Source organism: Mixophyes fleayi, chromosome 7 (assembly GCF_038048845.1).
Source record: "Mixophyes fleayi isolate aMixFle1 chromosome 7, aMixFle1.hap1, whole genome shotgun sequence".
NCBI classification, from domain to species: domain Eukaryota; kingdom Metazoa; phylum Chordata; class Amphibia; order Anura; family Limnodynastidae; genus Mixophyes; species Mixophyes fleayi.
The window spans coordinates 80,337,174-80,354,426 of NC_134408.1; the positions used below are offsets into that span (position 1 = coordinate 80,337,174).

At 41.7% G+C, this 17,253-nt stretch overlaps 1 protein-coding gene across 4 annotated transcripts in view; it reads left to right on the plus strand.

Annotated features, from left to right (window-relative positions):
- PMS1 (PMS1 homolog 1, mismatch repair system component) overlaps positions 1 to 17,253 on the plus strand; it is a 276,036-nt gene that overhangs the window by 220,342 nt on the left and 38,441 nt on the right. For all 4 annotated transcript variants that reach the window (XM_075180034.1, XM_075180033.1, XM_075180035.1 and 1 more), the window contains 2 exons: positions 8,864 to 9,352; positions 10,542 to 10,672. In XM_075180034.1, the coding sequence (XP_075036135.1) occupies positions 8,864 to 9,352; positions 10,542 to 10,672 (620 nt within the window). The remainder of the gene's footprint in view (positions 1 to 8,863; positions 9,353 to 10,541; positions 10,673 to 17,253) is intronic.

Genomic DNA, 17,253 nt, shown 5'->3' on the forward strand with positions numbered 1-17,253 from the left:
TCATGTAATGTCCTTCCTCATTACAGTTGAAACACCTGATCACTTTAGGTTTCTTGTTATATGGGTTGTATGCTGGTGGTCGTGTATGCATCCCCTCTAGAGCCTGTATACTTACCGTCATTAACCTATCACTTTTCTCTTCCTTTTTTCTAAAAAGGTTCTTGTCATGCTCCACAGCAGACTCCCTAAGAGAATCTACTGTGATGCCTCTCCAATTAGGTAATGTGGTTTGTACTCTCGTCTTTAAATTTTCTCTAAGGCCATCCATTAATACTCCTACAGCTACCTCTCTGTGATGTGGGTCCTCACCTATGTTGGATATCCCAGTAAACCGTGTTATCGCTGCTATAGCTCTAGCAAAGTAATCTGAGGCTGTTTCACTATCCTTTTGTTTTGTGGTGAAAATCTTACTCCAATTTACTACTACTGGAAAATAGATGGCTAAGTGTTTGACAATTTGTTCTATATTTTCTTGGTTAATCTCATCAGTCAAGGTGTCATCTTCGTCCAACAAAGAATCTCTAATAAATTTTTGTATGTCAGAATGGGGAGGAAGACACGCCCTCAACACTACACGCCAATCCTTATTGGTTGGTTAGTGTGCTTTTCCTAAGTCTTTAACAAATTTCTGACATTTTGCCAACTCTTTTCTAGGATCTGGGAATTCAGTCATAATGGAACGTAACTCTGATCTAGTCCAAGGACAATGCATTGTAACATTTCTTTTCTTTTTTTTTTTTTTAATTTTTATTTTTGGAAGGTCAAATAACAAACAAAACCGATATGCAGTGTCAGCAAGAAAAAAAAAACACATCACCTAAAACATGATATAAAATCAACAGAATATCGTAAAAAAAATCAGTGCAAAGAGGTCAAATTACGTGTATGAAGAATGACCAGAATTTTTTTTTTATTTAAAAGATGTAAGGGAGAGAGCGAAATGCCGCGAAAGAGGAGGGCATAACGCAGGGAGAGAGGAGAAGAGAGACTAGAACAGAGCAGAAAAGGAAAGGAAGAAAGGGGTTCTCAAAAAGAGGACGGATATATGTAGGTGTAAAGTCAAGTGAAAGGGGAGTAAGCCTGAAAAAATGAGAGCCATGGGCTCCATATCTTAGTGAACGATCTTGATGTCCTATTGATGATGCTGGTCATGTATTCCAGGTGCTGAACCTGCCAAACTCTGTTAATAACGGCCTGAAGCTAAGGTGGAGATTGCTGCCTCCAGTCTGCTGCAATTTGGCAGTTAGCTGCCGTCAGGATGTGCCTAGCTAACTTGTTTTGGTGTCGAGTCACCGCTGGTGCTCCCAAGGGCAAAAGAAAAAATTTAGGCTCTAATGGTATTGCTATCTGCAGAATCGATTGGATCAGGTGTTTAATCTCGGCCCAAAAGTTTGATATTTTGGGACAAGTCCACCATATATGGATAAAGTTACCCTCATGGGAGCACCCGCGCCAACAGCGATCAGAAGAGTCTGGAAGAATTTTATGAATCCGGGAGGGAACGTAGTACCATCGGTACAATACCTTATAGACATTCTCTTTTATTTTAACGCAGATTGAGCTGGAGGCAGCATTCTCATATATCTCCGACCATTCCTCGCTCAAAAGAACTTCACAAAGGTCACGTTCCCAGGCCAGTTCATGCGAAACTCTAAGGTCTGAGGAAGGTGGGGCGAGTTCATAATATAATGTTGAAATAAGGCCTTTCGTGGAGGACTGACGGAGACAAAGATGTTCAAATGTGGTAAGGGGACGGGAGGAGAGGCGAGTTTTGGCAGTATGGTGAAAATGGCGGAGCTTGAGGAATTGGTAGAATAATTTAGTGGGAATATTTATTTGCGATTGGATGTCAGAAAATGAGGGGAACACAGCCGTAGAGGTGAGATCGTTTAAGAAACGGACCCCTTGTGAGGTCCACGAGGAGAATGCTTTAGGAGTAAGGCCTGGAGCGAAGTCTGAGGAGTTAAACAAAGGAATTAGGGGAGAGGGATGGGGGGAGAGGCCAGATTTCTGAGAGCATGAGTCCCAGACCGCCAGGGAATGTGTAATGAGCGGATAAAGGGAGACACGTTTTGGTCGACGAGCCCGTGGGAGCCATAGGAGAGTAGATAGGGAAAGCATACCCAGACTCTCAGCCTCGATCTCGACCCAGACCCTGGAGGGAGTTAAACTACACCACAGAACGCATTGAGCAAGCTGAGCGGAGAGGTAATAGCGTCGAAAATCAGGGATTCCCAGTCCCCCTCCCCGCGGGGCTCTCTGTAAAAGCTTGAAACGGACTCGGGGGCGCTTACCTGCCCAGATGAATTTAGATACATGGAAATGGAGAAACTTGAAAACGTAGGGGGGGACCCGGATGGGGAGGGTTTGAAAAAGGTAGAGGAGTCTAGGGAGTATGTTCATCTTGACCGCATTAATACGACCTATCCAGGAGATGTATAATTGCGACCATGAAACAAGATCCGACTTAATTTGAGCGAGGGAAGTTGGCCTGAAAAAGCTGGTGAAGTTGCTTAGTCAAGTATACCCCAAGGTACTTGAGTTTTTGAAGACGCCAGTTAAATGGGAAGGAACTTTCTAAAGACACCTTGTCTGCTGAGAAAACATAAAAGTCTAAGACTTCTGTCTTGTCAGTGTTAACTTTATATCCTGAGAAGTGGCCGTAGAAATTTAATTCGTCTTCAAGAGGAGGAACGGGAAGATTTGGGTTAGCAATAGTTAACAGGACGTCATCCGCATATAATGCTATCTTATGAGAAGAGCTACCCACCGGGATGCCTAGTATCTGCTGGTTAGCCCGGATTCTAGCTGCTAATGGCTCTATGATAAGGGCAAAAATGAGCGGGGAGAGGGGGCAGCCCTGCCGTGTGCCATTGGAAATAGTGAAGGGGACCGAGGTCAGACCATTTGCAAAGACTGTGGCCGATGGGGAGCGGTACAAGGCTGAGATGGCAGTCATAAATTTGCCAGAGAAACCCATCGCTCCCAGCACCCCAACCATAAACGACCAGGAGATGCGGTCGAGCGCCTTCTCAGCATCTAATGACATAAGAAGGGAGGGGAGCTTACCCCTGTGAATTGTATGGATCAGGTTGATTGTTCTCCTAGTGTTGTCCGGGGCTTGACGCCCTGGGATAAATCCCACCTGGTCGGGATGGATGAGGGAAGGGAGGAGGGGATTCAATCTAGAGGCCAAAATTTTTGCATAAATTTTAAGGTCCACATTGAGGAGGGATATTGGTCTATAGCTAGAGCAGAGAATTGGGTCCTTCCCTGGCTTTGGAATGACAATGATGTTAGCTCTGGTTGTGGCTGCATCAAACGTGGCACCATCCAAGATCTCGTTAAAAAAAGATGTCAGATGGGGGCTTAGAACTGCAGCGAAATTCTTATAATATTGTGGGGTGAAACCGTCAGGGCCTGGAGCTGAAGAGGGTTTCAGGGATTTAATAGCCACCAAAACCTCGGTCAGGGTAATGTCTTCATTCAGGGACTCTATTTGAGGTGGAGTGAGCCTAGGGAGGGGGGTGGCGGCTAGATATTCGTCTAGAGACGGCACCGTATGAGCTCTTAGAAGGGGGGGTGGTGGGGCTAAGTTATAAAGGGAGGAATAAAATTCCTGAAACGTCTGGACTATCTCCTTAGGGTTATATGTAACTCTGCTCGCTTGTGAGTTGTAAATTTTATCGATGTGACCTAGAGCCATTTTCTTACGAAGCTTTCTGGCTAACACAGAATCTGCTTTGTCAGATTTATCGTAGTACCGTTGCTGTAATTTCTGCATAGTAGTAGCAGCCCTACGGGAGAGAAGTGTTAAGTTGACCTTTCAACGAGGTGATCGGGGTGAGCAGAGCAGGGTCATGAAGAGACTGGTGTTGGGAAAGAAGAGAGGCCAATCTGCGCTCTAAACAAGATATCTCTTCTGCAGCTTTTTTCCTAGAAGCCGCAGAGAGGCTAATCAAATGACCACGTATAGTGGCTTTGTGTGCTTCCCAAATAATGCCTGGGGGGACATCTAGAGCAGAGTTATCTTGGAAATAATTGGCGATTGAGTTATTGAGGTCTAAGAGGGTCGTCTGATTGAGCAGGAGAGTGTCATCTAGGCGCCACTTTCCCTGGGGTGGTGATGTTTTGAGGAGGTCTAGAATAATGAACACCCCTGAGTGGTCAGTCCATGAGAGTGGGGTGATGCCCGCCTGAGTCACGTAGGGAGTGAGTGCATGGGATACATGTATCATGTCTATGCGGGAGTACAATTGGTGGGGGGCAGAGTAATGGGTGTAATCCCTAGAGTCTGAATTACAGAGTCGCCAGGAGTCATACATGCGACGATGAGAGAGCAGTGTGGCAAGTGAAGTAGATTCTGCTGAAATGAGAGAGCCCCGGAAGAAGAAGGGGAAGACCTGTCCAGGACAGGATCAAGAGTCACATTAAAATCGCCGCATTGTAACATTTCTTAAAGGAACTAAACCATCCTTATCCGGTTTCCCATTGGGAACTGATATTGTGCGGACTGGGTACGCACCCACTGGTTCACTGGTTTCAGAAGTCACTACCGGATCTGCTGTTTCAAGATTTAGAACGCTATCACTCCTAGTGATCACACTACTCTCACCTATCTCAGCCATTGCTCCTTTCCCATACTTACGCTGAACCTCTAGCATATTAACAGCATGAGCAATGGCTGAAATCACAGTGGGTTCATCTTCATCTTCTGATACATTTGTTTTGAACTGACTTAAAACATGATATAACTTAGCAATTTTCCTTTTCACAGTTTTAATAACGGCTGTACTTACCCCTCCCGCCACATAAGGTTCCGCTGCTCTGCCACGTGTTACCTTCTATTTCCCACAATTTTAAACAATCATTATGTCTATTTCTCTTTTTCGTTGACTTAATCAACCATACTTTATCTTTTACAGTATTTAGTACCTCTGCATTAAAACTCCCTATTGTTGGGAAAGGCCTATCACAATCTTTGGTCATCTTGACCCACGTGTTGCAATACGCAGTTGCGTATGCACCATATTTCTTACACATGAGAAATCTCGCTGAACCAATAGGACCTTCCTTAGGCAGTATACTGGCCATCTCTAGCGTATGCTTAGCACCCATGTTGAACAACACCAATCTACACGGAACACAGACACACCGCAATGCTCTGTTCCTTCCGGCCAACAATTTCAACCCTGTTGCTACAATCACCGCTAGAGATCTCTAATGCCCGGTGAACGTTTTTCCACTAGCCGCGTCCACTCGCTTTTTCTCGCACCCGGCGAGGACCCCTAATACAGAAATATCACTGTGGGCCCCAAGGGCTATCAGCTCCTTGATACCCTGGCTCACCACAAAAATCTGCTGAGTTTATTAACGCTGGGAGCGCAAGTTGATAAAATCAACCTGCCTTTCCAGTATAATTCCTCCTAGCTGCTTCACCAATTCGCACTAACGGTGCGGTTAGATCGCACTGCCTACCAATACTAATTATTAGCAAACCTTCCGATCTATTGCTAGCGCTTTGCGAAAACCCAGTTTTCGCATTTGGTATACCTGCCCTGTATACCGTCCTTCAGTTGGGCAATCCGCCTCGTCAGACAGCAACTGAGCACAATGAATAGTAAACAGTGTATCTACGTTACAAAATCACACACTATACACCTTTTCTGCGCAGAAAATCAAAAGTTCCCAACAACAGTAATAATGTCTCAGAGGTTTTCACAAGTAATTATACTATGCATGTATAATAGCTATCAAAACGATTGCTTAACCACGTGGAAAATCTACCGGAAGTTCGCTTACGCACAGCCGGAAATACACATACGCTATGCAATGCAATACAGTTAAAACGCACAATGACAGTAAAAAGAAACAGTTTTCTCTTTTGTCCCTAGGTTCTAGTTGGCGTGCCCTAGACAATGCAAAACGGACATTCGGTTTCACAACACAGAGTAAAATTCAGGTTTTGAACACATTGCGTTCTTACCCGTTTATGACGCGTCTCCACCCTTTGTTGCGGAACCGAAATCCGTTGGTCTTGCGTATCATCGGCAACGAAACCTCCAAAGCTGACGAGCCCCCAAATTGTTAAGTGCGTATTGTCGCTAACCAATAACGATTGTCGAACCTCGATTTGTGTTTTCAAAGCACAAAGATTTATTCTCAAAGTAGCAGAATAATTCAAGCGAAATAATAATAAGTACAGCCGTTACTTATCGCAGGCGCTCTAGATCCAGTGTGCAGTCATTCAATCCTGAAGTCTGGGTACAAGATGTCTGAACACTAGATGTGAAGCTGCTGCTTATATGCACACAGAAATACAGTAATACAATGAAGATGGTATAGCTTGCTTCTATTGGTCCAGGTTTCAGGAAGGTCCAAGGGGTTGTCAGTCATTGGCTAGTTCATCCTAAGGAATCCAAAGGAGGGGGTCATCTCTCCAGGGGGTATGCTCTGCTCTTCCCGCCAAGATTCCTTAGTCTTAAGTAGTTCATAATTCCCTATCATTCATAACTTGTGTATGCACTCTGCGATTCCTTCGCATAGTGAACCAAACAGTAGCAAATGGAAAGAGGTTTATTATGATACCACACATGATATGATTCCTTCAACCTGTTCCATATATTTCACTAATGTGCATATAACTTATATTATAACACATATACTACTATATTTCGACATAACTGACTATGTGTTGCAACTACCATTAATGTGTACTATTTTACAAGTATGCGTGTTTGTGCGAATGTATGGTAAAAGACCGAATACCGTTGTTGCCACGTGTAGTAGCTGCGTACGCCCTTCCACGCCGTAGCGTGCCCTTGTACGCCGTAGCGTACCGTACGCATCTTTTCAGACAAAGACAACCAAGTTTGCTCGATTTTAATTGAAATGACTTTATCCAATTTGCTGACTTTGACAATATAATCAGGCATGCAACGCCACTGTCAAACATTAGCAGTAGAATGGGTCATACTGAAGAGCTCAATGACTTTCAACATGGCACTATGAAAGGATGGCACCTTGCCAACAAATCAGTTTTTTTATTTACTGCCCTGTAAGAGCTGCCCCAGTCAACTGTAAGTGCAGTTGTTGCTCCTAGATGTTTCCACTTCACAAAAACAGATCAGCGGGATTGTTCTCACATTAACAAACAAGTCAAGCCTTATTGGCCAATATTAGTACCCAACATCACTAATGCTCATGTGGCTGGATTCCCGCAGCCATGTTCGAAAATCTTTTGTGAAGCCTTCTCAGAAGTGTGGAGTCTGTTATAGCAGCAAAGGGGGGGACCAATTCCATTTCAATGCCCATTGTTTTGGAATAAGATGTGCATCAAGCACATATGGATGTTCGGTTGTCCACATACTTTTGGCTATGTAATGTATGTCCAGTGTCTGATTTCCATTCTTTCAGTAAAAAAATCAGGTTGTTTTGTAGGGCTAAAATGCTTTGCAGACACACACAAAAGTGGGATCTCCTACCAAAGTACATCTCCACCTTTTGAAATGTATTAAAATATTTAATCTGCAAAACTAAATCCTGTTTCTGCAGTGTAATCAAGCACATTACAGTGTTGAGATTGCATTCCACATAGAAAACCACTAACCATCTATATCAGGCGAGTCTTCCCATCAAAAGGAGCAATATTTTTGCTAACACATGCATACCTACAAGTACATGAGCCATCACATTTCCAAGTTTTTAAATTACTATTCACAGAAATATAATGTGCGCAGTTAGAAACTTTTGAATGATTTTTTGAGTAAAATCAGCTGTTTTGAAAGTAGCAGAAATGTAAACTGGTACATGTCTCCTCCACAACATAATTTTTTTTTTTTTATGTAAAGTGGACCTCGGTTATTGTAATTCTGTTCACCTGTAAGAATGAGAGGGCACACACAGGGCCTGATTCATCTTCAAACACAAGTCCATTTGCGTGCCTTATCTTGAGTGAAATTGCTTTGCACATGATCGAGACCAAGGCTTACACCCTACAACTTGAAGGGCAGAATGCGTTGGAAATGGGTGGACTAAGGTAGGCAATGTACAGTAAGGGTGTGCCAAGGTCATGTGCACGCACATGCAGCCAACTCAAGTTCAGGGCATCTGTTAGGTACGTGTTTTTTAGCTATATCACAAGCACCAGTTACAGATGGTGATGACTACACTTATGCATGTCAGAACATGTATTTGCAAGTAAGAGAAACTATAAAAATGCAGAACATCCTGATATATGTAATGTGAAAGAAAATCGCACACAAAAAAGCATTGATTATAGTATTAAGAATTGTAAATTAATTTTTATAACTTTTTTTTTTTACGCATTCGTTCTGATGCGCCTATTCTGCACTGTGTTCTTCCTGTCTACATACAGCAAGTAACGTATAGCCAGAGCGTACTTATATCTAGATTCAGATGGAATTTTGAGATCTGCTTGTGTTTGAATATGGGCGTACGTACATGTAACTTACGTGCAGTATTTTTAAACGCAAGTTGTGTTCAAAGATGTATCAGTCCCATAATGTGTTGAATAAATGCTCTTTCGAGGCATACCTCATCCTGCCTGCACAGAAAGAGAGCTATAATATGAAGAGGAAACAGGCCTTTGAACAAGTGTTCTAGACAGCCTGACTTGGCTGCCAGATTGCACTTCACTCCCAGGCTGGCTGTCTCTACACATCACAGCAATACTTCTGTGTAGCCTTGAAGAAATCTGCCCTAGAGAGAGTATTACACTAGACAGGTTCACTTTAGGTGCTTGAAATGAAGAATCAGAAGTGAAACCCCTAAATGATTTTTGGTGACTTTATTTACAGTAGAATATGCATGTATTAACATTACTTACATATTGTACACACAGGTATGAGGAAAAGGCAGCTAAAGACTTGCACCGATACAAGTTACAGACTGCAAAAGCAACAGGAAAGGCTATTCAAAAGCCAAACGAGACAGGAAAAAGACCAAAGCTGGCTTTCGATCAAAGCCCTGCTCAAAATATGAAATTGAAATCCCCACTCTCTAATCAACAAATACTGGATAAGTTGTTTATTTCGCAAGTTGAAAAAAAAACTTTGACAACCATTGCGAAAAATGTCCAAGTAGATTTTAACCTGAGCAGCCTAAAGCGACGACTTTACAACAAACTTCCTGAGAAAGAAATGCTTGATTCAGGAGAAATTACCTTGATGTGTAAACTGAATTTTCCTGATGCTTGGATTATAGCATCCAAGAAAAACATATTGTTATTGAATCCATATAGAGTGGAAGAGGTCTTGTTGTATAAACGCCTTGTGGACAACCATAACATTTCTGCAGAAAAGTTGGACTCGCCAATTGAATTAACGGATAGGTAAAAAACAAAGATAAAGGTGTTTTGTGTTGTGTTGCATTGTATTTAGCTATTCTAAAGTCTTTATTAAGCAATGTGCCCAGTAAAGGTTAAAAGCAAAAACCCTTATATCTTCTGTCATGGGCATATTGGCTTCTGTTATCTGACATGAGGAAGTTGACATCTACAGCTGTAGCACCAATCTTACTAAAAAATACTTTTGGGTGTAATTAGGTAAACTGAAATAAAAATACAAAATTTTGATTACAGCATTCTGAGGGTGCAGTGCAACTCTCGATGTATTAAACAGTCCATACAAGCAATAAGTTCATAGGGCGGTGGGTTGACATCCCTGATCAAGGCCTGCTGGAGCAGGAGGGATCATCCTGTGCCCTGACTTTTGAACACATTGGGATATCCGAAGAATTCCCAGATCCACTGAACAATTTTCAGGAAAGCCTAAACAAGCTTTACTGTGCAAACCCAGAATAGCAGAGTGAGGGCAACAGAAGGATGGACTTACATCGCTGGGCCCCTCTTAGCTATAGGCCTCACAGCTGCTGCACTCACTGCAACCAAGGTAGTTCCGCCACTGGTTCTATGTCTTATTTGCTAACAAAGTTAAATATGTCCAAAACTGAACTATTCGTATAGTTTATTTTGTTTTACACATTGTGTGAACATATCAATTATGCAAACAGTAACTGTTACACTCATTCTATTTAGAAAGTGCCAATATAGTATCCAGCACTGTAAAGTATGGTGGTCAAATTAAATTACATTAATTACAAATACTACAGAAATTAAAAAAGTGAATATCCATTTGATGCAAGTTTTCTGTTTAAACTAGGAGGCACAAGAATATCAAGATTTGGTGTAGTTTTTCTTAACAATAGACAAAGCAGAAACTGAAGAACCTGTATAAACAAACAATTTGTGCCAGGTTCAGACAGAGAAACCAGGATTCTTAAATTCACAGTATATAATTTATTACATTCCAGTAAAACTCTGGTGCTTTTGATTTACACAAATGTATGCATTGATGTTTCAAAACCATTATGTTTCTATCTCAAGACAGCAATGCAAACTAAACATTTATACAAACATGATCAGTGCTACACATGAGTTTGACTGTGTTTGTCTTAAAGTCTGATGTACTTGGAATCCTTAAGTTTCTTGCATGTTTTATCATTTATTTTTTTTGTTAAAGGTTATTTGGGGCACCCGAATATTTGACAACTCTAATACAAATGCAAAAGGACACTTCAAAAACAAATGGACATACTTACTTCTCAGATTTGAGACTCTGTGCTAATGGATTTCACATTAAAGTTATACCAGGTATGTAACATTCTAAAGAGGTAAATGGCATACATTGTTTTTCTTGAAATATTTATTTTAAGATAAATATTGTCCTGAAAATGTGTCCTTCCAGTTCTGCAATGGATGTTTGCCATGTAATATACATAAATATATGTAATGTACTTAAAATACACCTATCTGTGTAAAGAGTGTAAATACATATACATACATAAAATGATTACCACCTCTAAAAGAGTGCAACATACTAGTTCAGTTCATATACCAAACAGTAGCATGTGATATTCAGCCACTTAAACTGTAAGTTCACTAGTTAATGTTCGTAACAAAGGTGCCCTCTCACTAAGCTGTAATGCAGTTGTCGCGTTATCTGTCCCTCCTACTCAAGTGCGACGTCTGTTTGGTAAGAGCTGTTTAAATAAATGTATGGTTTGTGTGTGTGTGTGTGTATCTATATGTAGATATATATGTGTGTGTGTACCGACACATCTTGTTAATCTTTTATTAAAAAAATCTTTTGTACTGATGTTATACGACTTATTGAGCAACTCTACAATGTTTTACGCAGTGATTAGTGTATACAAACTGTACAATGGTTCCTTACAAACACCTCTGTGCTAGATAATCAAATACTTCTCACTAAGCTCTGCGCACGTAGGGCCGGTGCAAGGTTGCTCTGCACCCTAGGAAAATCTTTAGCCTACTGCCCCTCCTCCCCCAAATACTCTCTTCCTTTCCCCTCACACACTAGACAATTGTAAAAATAATAACTCTTACCTCCTCCTGGTTGGCTGGCAAGGCTGCAGTCCAGATGCACTGATGTGTAAAGCAGAATGCTGTCCAGTCTTCACTGCTGCCCAGGAGCAAATGCAGAATATCTAGAGGAGGTCACAATTGTTAGATTTAATAATACAAAACAAAACAACTGGACATCACTTACGTGTTACACATTGACATGTCCCCTGCTGCCTATCAACTTTTCTCACATATGTCCACTAGCTATTCTCACCCCTATTCTGCCCCCCTTATTTTTCTGTAGCCCTCTCTTTATGCCCCCTCATATTTCTGTAGCCCTCTCTTTCTGCCCCCCTCGTTATTCTGTAGCCCTCTCTTGCTGCCCCCTCGTTTTTTTCGTAGTCCTCTCTTTCTGCGCCCTCTCCCCCGCTTTTTGTAGTCTGTACTTACATTCTATGTTTCTTTTCTTGCTTCTCTGCTTGTTTGATTGATCGCGGCTCCTCTCACTGGCAGCGCCATGACGTTACAACACTGCCGGAGCCGGAAGATGCGGTGCTGCAAAAAAAGCAGTGTGTGTATGTATATAATGTGTGTGTGTGTATATATAATAAATATATGTGTGTGTGTGTGTGTATGTATATGTGTGTATATATATGTGTATATATATATATATATATATATATATATATATATATATATATATATATATATATATATATACTGCAACACAGTAAAATCAATGCCCGTACATAGAACACAATAAAAAAGGCTTATCTGTCCTCTGGCACAATCGCAGATGATGAGGGTAACAGCCAGCAACACCTCAGACATCCAACAGTGGTCACAGGAAACAGGTACTATCGAACTCACCGACGCGTTTCGTCTCATAAGTAAGACTTTTTCAAGGAGTAATAAATCCAACATGACCACGGACTCTTATATACTCGAGTCCTCTTAACAGAAAGCCAATCCAAACGTGATACCTGGGATGTGGGCGGTAATCTCTCTATCCCGATACGTCACATCCGGTTCATCGCTTCCGGTATAGCGATCAGTAAAAAAATATCTAATCTTAATAACAATAATTAACAATTTAAAATCTTAAATTCTCTACAGAATAAGTGAATATATATCAGAGAATAAGAGCTACACATCTTAAGATGCATGAACAATAAACGATTTACAGGTTCTATGTCATAAGCGAAAATTTAATGAAATTCAGAGAATAACATCACACGACTAACTAATACATTAGCAGTCTGGCTGGTCAGCAAGGATAAAGAGTAAATTATGAGAATAACAACAAATGTGTGCAATTGTAGCCAATATCTACACAGTTCTACATCATGAGTGATATTTTAAAACAAGTAACATAGCATATCTATCGAACACATCAAGATCTAATAACAATATGCAACAGAAAAACCTGCAAGGTAAGTATGAGCTAATTGTACATGAAAATGAGCTGGTACAAATAAATATAACCGGAGCCAATATCTGAACAATTATGCTCCAGGAGTGATACAAATCTATCTAATACATCAAGATTCTGACTACAATATGCAATAAATAGACCTACAAGATAATAAGGACAAAACCCTATCTAAACATTCCATAACTGGTAACACCTAGGAAAGAAAAAAAAATGCATTACTAAACATACCATTTAGACTAAAATATCATTACACCAAAAACGAAGCAATTTCAAATGCTTCATTAAGGCCTTTTGCTGCCAAAGTGTCTAATTTATACACCCAATACATCTCTCTACAAGTGAGTCTTTTTGCTAGATTTCCACCTTGTGCACCCAGCACCACATGCTTAATCCCTTTAAATTTGAGACATTAATTAGTAATGTGGCCTTTTATGTATATATTCAGATCTGCACTTGTTTTCTGATACCTCAGTACTAAAGGTCGGGGGGTGTTTTTCATGTTATATATGCAATATATGTTGGTGCCTTTAGGGTGAATAACCCAACTGTGGGCACTGTGTTCGAATTTCATCTAATCTGATTTTATATTAAAGAACGTTGTGATTATTATCAACCACTGTCTCACCATTTCCTGGCAGAATCCGTGTTAGATATTTTGTATACATCAATTGATAAGTTTCTCCGCAGCGCAACCGTCTCTCCTTTGTTGATACCCAAGGCTCAATGATGCGCATGGGAAGCGAAGACTAGCCCATCTGGTCCAATCCCACAGAAGGTCTAATAGTTAATGCTGGCTATGATAGAAAGGTGTCCGAGCACACAGTGCATCGCACCTTGCTGTGAATGGGGGATGTGTAGCCACAGATCGGTTAGAATACCCATACTGACCCCAGTCAACCATCAAAAGCACCTACAATGGGCATGTGACACAATGAAAGAAGGTGATATATATAGATATATATATATATATTAATGTGTATGTGTTAAAAAGCAAAAAATTAAGTTTGTGATGTTAGGTGGCAGTCCACTACAATAAATCGTGAATATACCCATCAATATACAAACATACAGTAAGGCTGCTACTCATTATTTTACACTTGTAAATAATAATCTAAATCCTGTAATAATGTAGTAAATAAAACAACAAATATCTGTACATAGTGTAGGTGAATAGTCATCTACCAAAAATATAGTAAAAAGATGCTTATCTGTAGTAATTAAACATTTTATGGTGCGATTGTCTTCTTCAGCTCTATAGCAGTGGATCCGTGTAGGAAACTTTGTTACATAAAGAGGCTGATGGGCTGAAAAAACTCCACAGTTTTTCCCATGACATGGTCAGATCATACCCCGGTAACATGGTCTTGGAAGCCAGTAAGCCCTCCCCCACACCCGTGGTGCCTCCCAGTTTACTTACTCTCCTCTTTGGAGGCCAAGTTGGCCATTAAGGAGGCTCTCTTTCTCTTTGTACAAACTAATAACCCCAAGGAGACCTTTATTTTCACATATTGGTGCGCCCTTAAAGCAATTGTCAGGGGGGCAGCCATCGAGGTTGCGTCTCGTTTAAGAAACGCTAATGTCCATTGCCAACAGAAGTTGGTATCCAAACTTATACTTCTGGAATCCTGGAATAAAGAACACCCTACTCGGTCCCTTAGGTCAGAAATCACTTTGGTGAAAACCGAAATGCAGAAATTACTTATGGCCACAACCTCATTACATTGTCTAGGTTGCGTCAAAAATTTTATGTGGCAGGCCACAGAGCAGGCAGGGTTGTTGGAAAGGAAATTGAGAGGCCAGCAGGCTCGTAACAGAGTTTGCATCTTTCTATACCGGCCTATACAATTTGATAATTGACCATAACACGCACCAACCAAGTGTGACTGATGTGTCCTCATTTCTAGAGGGCCTACCCCTTCCCTTTATAGACCCCGATGTGAGACAGGAGTTGAGTGCACTTTGGTCCCGGGAAGAGATCCTACATGTTATTAGATATATATGCAAAAGTTAAACCACAATACAAAAAATCAATCCCTTACAATAGTATAAAAATAATAATTATTAATATTTGACATATAATTTTATTCCAGATTTAAACATTTTTTCGAAGAGGATTGCCAATAGGCTGTCTTCGGTAATCCCCAAGCTGATTGATCTAGACCAAGTGAGGTTTGTCATGGGCAGGCTTACAATAATTTGAGGCAAGTCATCCACCTGATGGACCACATTCACAAAACAAATATCGCTATGTTACTGCTTTACCTGGACTCTGATAACACGTTTGACAGGCTCCAATGGTCTTATTTGGCTCAGGTGCTTGAACGGTTTGGGTTATGAGAGATATTTTGAAGGCCATTTTGGCATTATATACTAGGTCCTCCGCTCATGTGTTTAGTGTCGGCCAACTTCTCCATCTGTAATGGCACCCACCAGGGTTGCCCTTTGTCCCTCCTCATCTACCTACTGGAGGATTGAACCATTCAGCTCTTGAGTGAGCCTTACACCGGAGTGTAGGGACGTCAACTTGGGTGGAGTATCGCATACCCTATGTTTGTTCACGGACAATGTCTTACTCTGTATTACCGACCGGGAGACCTCGCTACAAGCCATCCATGAAATCTTGTCCCTGTTGAGTAAGACCTCCTTGTATAAACTCAACACCTCCAAATCGGAGGCCCTCCCAATTAACATTTCTCCAGAGAGACTACAGGACCTGAAAGATAAATTTACATATACGTGAAAATTCACTTATCTATCCTACTTAGGAGTTCAGATTACTGCCCCCCTGGATACTGTGATAGACAAAAACTTTTCCCTGCTGATGCAACAATTTTCAACTTTGGATGTTCTACGACGTCTCCTGGTTGGGTAGAATCTCGGCGTTCAAAATGATGCTCCTCCCAAACCTGATGTACATGTTTCCTATGCTCTCGTTTCGGCTTCCAGCACGCCTGATGAACAAATTGATAGACTTAATGAAGTCATAAGTGTGGAGGTCCAAACCCTCGCTTATGGCGATGCAGTGAATGACACAGGGAAAAATGCAGGAGGGACTAGCCCTTCCTAGTTTACGGAAATATCATGCTGCATGTATATTGTCCCCAATGTGTGCCTGGTCTCTTCCATGGGGGCAGAAGCCCTGGGTTGACATAGAAGTGGCACGCAACCCAGACTTTTCATTGGCTGACCTAATATGGGTTCCAATGGACTGGAGGCCTCTGTCACACTTTTACACAGAGAATATCACTGACTGGTATTAGCGCTACTAACCTGAGAGGCGCGGAGTCTAACACACCACCGGTGTTCACCAGGGACCCCCGCAAGGAGGTTTGGGCTTTGCTGCGTGTGATGTGCAGGTCGCGGTTCTCCCAGGAAGTCACCAGTGCAGCAAATGGAGGGTAGTCAGACAGGCCGAGTCGAAACCAAGGAAGCGAGGTACCACGGAGAGTAGGCAAGAGTAGTCAGGGACGGTCCAAAGGTCAATACCAGTGCGGGCAGCGAAGTACAAGGGAAATCCGGAAGAGAGGTCAAACAAGCCAAGGAGTCAATACACAGGAGGTCAGGAACAGGAATCAAAAACTAAATGCTGGAGCTAGTTAGAACCAATACTCTGACACTATACATGTGTCAGAGGCTGCTTTAAGTACTCTAAGGTGCCTCCTGACTGGATTAGGGAGATTTAGGCGGTTTAGACATGCTGACTGCAGACAGGTGAGTAGAGATAGAGTTCTGCTGTTAGGCAACATGACGTGGATTGCGGAGAGAAGGTGTCCGTCTCCGGCGCCTGTGGAGAGCGCGGAGACAGCACCTGACAGTATCCTCCCCTTCTTTCTTACGGGTGGTGCAGGAATCCCGCAGAAATCTTGCCAACAAACGTGGAGCATGAATATCCTTTTCATAGACCCAAGATCTCTCCTCTGGGCCGTAGCCCTTCCAATGGATAAGAAATTGGCGTTTTCCTATAGATACGAGATTCCAGAATGCGTTCTACCAGAAATTCTTCACCACGAATGGTCTTGACAGGAGGAGGTGGAGAGGTTTTGCTGGAGAATTCGTTGAGAATGAGTGGTTTAAGCAGAGATATATGGAAGGTAGTATAAATCCGAAGGGAAGCTGGTAGATGAAGTCTGTAGGTGACAGGGTTGATCACATGAGAGATGGAAAAGGGTCTAATATAGCGTGGAGTTAATTTCATTGTGGGAACCTTGAGTCTAAAGTTGCGAGTAGCTAACCAGACTTTGTCTCCTACCCGAAGTACAGGGAGATTCCTTCTATGCCGATCTGAAAAGTGTTTGTAACGGTCAGAAGCTTGTAGTAATCTGGAACGTACTTGGGACCAAATTTGAGAAAAATTGTGTACCATATTCTGCGCAGCAGGTACCGAGGAATCAGAAAGATCAGAGAAGGTGGGGAGAATGGGATGTCTCCCGTA